Raw genomic sequence first — 4,793 nt, 5'->3', positions numbered from 1 at the left:
TGTATATATATATATATATATATATATATATATATATATATATATAATTAGCCATAACTATGGTTTCATACCGTTTCTCTATCCATGGGTGAAAGTGGTTCCACAGCCATGCGATAATCTCCAATGCACTTTAATAGATCTTTAGTAGCTTGTTCTCGTGCTTCCTCATCTCTGTATCGGCTTTCAATTGGATCTACCAGCTGTGGTTATCAGATAGAAAATCAAGAATGAGGGAAAGAGAATAGGAATTTACATTCTCAGATTTAGAGAGGAACGGACCTTTTTAAGATCTTCCAGCTTTGAAGTATACGCATTCTCAGTTTCATCATCTCCATCATCATAAAGCCAGTCCTCTGTCTGCTGTAGGCTCCTGGAAATGGCCTCCCTCTCCTGGTCACTTGCAAAGCTTCGATATGTGTTGAAGAGCTATTTCACATGGATGTCCTAATGTTAAAAGGTAGCATATACAGCAAAAATATAGCTGCTGAACGAAAGATCAATAAGAGTGTGACTAAGCTACAGCCAAACATGCTCAGGTATAGATAGTGAGAAGAACGTAGCTTCCAGCTACCATGAGAATAGCCTGATGTTCTTTGCCAAAATAAATATATAACTGGTGATGAGCCCTACTATTTCATAATTTAAGCATTCAAAGTACTTAAACGCTTAAAGCTATAATCATAGACTGAAATCTGAAATGACTATCAGATTTTGCCTGTCTAAATTTTAAGTTTGATCACAAACAATATGAAAGAAAAATATTTTGAGTCATTTAGAGGGGAAAAACCATTGTCCTCATAGTCAAATACTGCTTGGAAAGAAGCATTCAGAGTGATTAATCAGATTCAAATCAGTGCTAAGTGTTTGAGCCGGCAGAACTACAGAAGCGAAGCAAACATGATGGGAATATATACAAGTTGTACCTTATTCCGCATATCATAGACATAAGACTCCAAGGCATTCTTTTTGTCTTTGGTTTGCTCCATTGCTCTATCCTGCTGCGCTAACTGAAGTTCTTTTCCTTGAGCTTCTGAAAGTTGAGCCTTGGTCATTCCACCGTATATATTTTCACTAATGGGTATATCAAGCCTGCTAGTGCCTTTATGGTGTCTACCATCACCCTGGAAAAAAGAGATATACTTTAAAGGAAATAATACTGTATATCAGATTATTGAGTATAAGAATGTGACACACACTGAAATTTTGGTTTCATCTCTAGTTCTTTCAACATCAAATACAGAAACAAACAAGCACATGAGTTTTCAATGCAGTGAAATTCTTCAAACCAATAACAAATAAAAAACAAACGTACAGCAGCATGTGAAGATTTGGACTTCATACTCTCTTGAAACCCATCTGCAGGTGCTTCAGGTGAAACAGAAGCAGTAACACAATCAGTGTCCATTGGGTCCATTTTTGAATTGTCTCCATGTTCTTCCACCACCTGAAGCCATGATAATATATATGTTACAGAAGCTAAAAAGTATTAGTAATGACAAAGTTGATATACGTAAGAATTAGATTTCTTAGTTTCTCACTTACCCTAGCTGATACAACAGAGACAATACCGTGGAGGTCTAATTGAATTTTAACTTTAACCCTTGTCCTTTCACTATTGAAGCCGTGGAAAGGACCAATCTGCATAAACAATAACATGTTAACTAAGAGGTATTTGTATTCCACCAAGAAAACGTATATCATTTATAGGTAAGCCTAGAAAGGATCAAAATGGCATTTACATCGAGAATATACTAAATCTCTCCCGAACAAATATGTATTTGTTTGTTTTACAGAGACTATCTACCCTCAAGCGCTTTATGTGTCAAGGGAAAAGGAAAAAAAAGGACCCAGGATCCTGATATTACCAAAGGCTGCAAATAGTGCTCGACTACTCGTTAATTTGGCAGTCTACAGTTGTGATCTAACAAATATCTGTTACTGATATGATTCTGTGATGTTTACTGCTGTTTCTGTTGTGTAATTATTGTTCATGCACATAAGTTTTCAACATGGGTTAACAAAAGTTATCCACGCTGATAAAATTTTGATGGCCAAATCCCTCTTCCACCCCATCCAAAGAAGAAAATGAAGAGCACATATTACCCTAAAACAACAAATTTTAGGAGATGCGCCCGCTGGCAGTTCACTGGGATCAGCATACAATGCTTCCAAATTAAATAAACTGCTTCTTTGAAGTGTTAAAACTTTAGCACTTGGGATGGGTTGGCCTTTTGGAAACATGACACCATTTGAGCCAGTGCCAATTGGACCTTCCTCTGACAAGAATCCTATAGTGAAAGGAATAGAATCTTGAACCTGCATATGGATCCAGAAAAGCAATTATATTGTGATTCAACTATCCCCATAACAAAAACATCTATGCCTACGTTTCGAAACATAACAATGTAATTATATTTCCACAACCATTAACAAAGCTGAAATGGCATACTTGTATACACAAGATCAGTATGGCGTGATCTCATTTTGCATATTAATTCCAAGATAAGTACATCTAATTCACAATGTATTAATTTAAAAAGTACTAAACAAGAGATCGTAAGAGTTAAAAAAAAAGAAGGAAAAAAAGGATGAAATGGGGGAGGAACGAGCTCATATGTTGAGCAGCAAGCACAAAATCAAGCTCTAGGATAAGAATGTTTGAGGCATTTACTAAGCACGACATGTTGAGAATAAGTAAACCAACATAACAACATACTATTGCATAAAACATATGCAGCTTAACTGACAAAAGCCAGATAATCCATCAAGATGAAAACCTACGATTGCACTTTTAATATTAACTCTATCAATTCCCCACATAACAGATGTGAAATACAGTAAGACGGAAAAGAAAAAGAAATTGACAAGCAATGATTATTCAATTTATTCTGTATGAACGAATATATCATGACAATCTGATGCCATGCAAGTACTGCATTTTGAGACCAAAAATGAAAATTCATCTTGAGATACAAACCTCATATTCTCTGACTCGGAAAACAGGACTTAGCATTGCACATTGAAGAGCACATCCACGTGCTACACATTCACTAGCATTCACAGTCCGACGCGGTTCTTGCCTGAATAGAGAAACTAATGCTCTAGCAATAGCTGGGATTCTAGACCCTGACCCAACAAGCTCTACAGAATGAATCATGTCAGCGGTTAAACCTGCTTCAGCTAAAGCTTTACTACAAGGAACACGAATCCTCTCCAACAAACTTGAAGCCAGCATTTCAAATTCTTCCCTTTTAATGAAACCCTTAACATCTTTTTCATCCATTAAACACTCAATGTTAAGAGGTGCCTCCGCATTTGCACTCAAAACCTTTTTCAGCTTTTCACATGCTGCCCTCAGCCTGACACATGCCTTGAGATTAGTGTAGACATCAATTTTATACTGCTCTTTGAACAGTGAGGCAAAATGACTAAACAAGACCTCATCAAAGTCTCTCCCTCCCAAGCTTCTATCAAAAGTGTGAGACCGCATCGTCATATGCCCAGACTCAAAGGATGCAATCGAGACCTGAGTATCACAATGTCCAATGTCAACAAATGCCACATAAGTCGGACCAGATTTCAAGAAATCAGTTTTGTAAATTCCATAACTAAGAGCAGTTGCAGTACAGTCATGCATCAATCTCAAAGGCTTCAACCCAGCCACTGTCGCAGCATCCAAATACGCGCGTCGCTGCAAGTCCGTAAAGTACGACGGGATACCAATCACACAATCTGAAATCGGCATTTCCAGATTCTTCTCTATTATTTCTCTCAAATGCGCAAAAAGCATGGCCGTAATCTGAACCGGAGTAAACATATGCGTCCCACCCAAGTAACTCAAATGAATCAAAATGCTGCCATCGGGGCCTTCAGAAGTCTTAAACGGCAACATCCTTAGGTCCTTCTGGACATCAGCCTCATTAAATCTCCTCCCAATAAGCCTCTTCACCTGCGACACGGTCGATTTCGGGTGCATCATTGCAGAGGCAGAAGCAGCAGACCCCAGAAACCTTTGCTTCTCACCGAAACACACCACGGCCGGGGTTTCTCGTTTCGATTCCTCATTCAGTAAAACATCAATCCCCCGTTGCTTCACCACCGCAATCACACAGTTCTCATTTCCAATATCAATCCCCACCACACTCATATTTAACAAAATTCAACTGCTCAAAATTACGCTCAAAACCTATAATTCAATTCCAGAATGAAAATCAGAATCATCAATTAAACCTAGTAAGGCTTTTTACATCCCAAATTCTACTCAGATAACCAAAATTGAGCTTAGATTGAGCTATTAATACATCGGATTCTACATTTTCAGATCAATCATGCAAAATGGGGCTTTGAAATTTGAATGTGCAATGTTAGAAAAGCGAATCGTCGAGAATTGAAGAGAGATGATGGATTGATGACGTACCTGGTCGAGAAAGTCGACGTTCCGGGGGAGATGTGGGAAAAAGGAAAACCCTAGAAAGGGAGAAAAGAAGAAGAAGAAGGAGAAGAAGAGAGGAAGAGACCGGTGGAGAGAAAAGCTCTGCGATTTGCTCGCATATTACAGAATATTCAACATTTAATTTTTAATTTTCATTTTCCCTATGCTTTTGCGTTTTGAGTTTTGACAAAAATTGTGGGAATTTGGTGGGTCGTTTTGCAAATAATGGTATTTGCAGGCACTGCCCTTTTCAAAGTCTTGTCGACTTGTCGTATGAAGAGTTGAAGACTTGAGGGCATTGACACAGTCCAAACGACATACATCTACCTCTTTTTCGTTTTTCTCTTAATTTTGTATGTTG

At 38.1% G+C, this 4,793-nt stretch overlaps 1 protein-coding gene across 1 annotated transcript in view; it reads right to left on the bottom strand.

Moving 5' to 3' along the window:
• LOC101306994 (heat shock 70 kDa protein 16-like) overlaps positions 1 to 4,507 on the bottom strand; it is a 6,008-nt gene extending 1,501 nt beyond the window's left edge. The window contains exons 1-8 of the mRNA XM_004294328.1: positions 4,418 to 4,507; positions 2,978 to 4,186; positions 2,104 to 2,316; positions 1,543 to 1,638; positions 1,313 to 1,444; positions 924 to 1,121; positions 280 to 426; positions 72 to 200 (exon numbers count right to left, since the gene is read on the bottom strand). Of these exons, the coding sequence (XP_004294376.1) occupies positions 72 to 200; positions 280 to 426; positions 924 to 1,121; positions 1,313 to 1,444; positions 1,543 to 1,638; positions 2,104 to 2,316; positions 2,978 to 4,147 (2,085 nt within the window). The 5' untranslated portion in view covers positions 4,148 to 4,186; positions 4,418 to 4,507. The remainder of the gene's footprint in view (positions 1 to 71; positions 201 to 279; positions 427 to 923; positions 1,122 to 1,312; positions 1,445 to 1,542; positions 1,639 to 2,103; positions 2,317 to 2,977; positions 4,187 to 4,417) is intronic.
• Positions 4,508 to 4,793: the final 286 nt, after the last annotated feature.

Source organism: Fragaria vesca, linkage group LG3 (assembly GCF_000184155.1).
Source record: "Fragaria vesca subsp. vesca linkage group LG3, FraVesHawaii_1.0, whole genome shotgun sequence".
Classification (NCBI taxonomy): domain Eukaryota; kingdom Viridiplantae; phylum Streptophyta; class Magnoliopsida; order Rosales; family Rosaceae; genus Fragaria; species Fragaria vesca.
The sequence above is the reverse complement of the archived record's forward strand: the minus strand, read 5'-3'. Positions and strand labels throughout refer to the sequence as shown.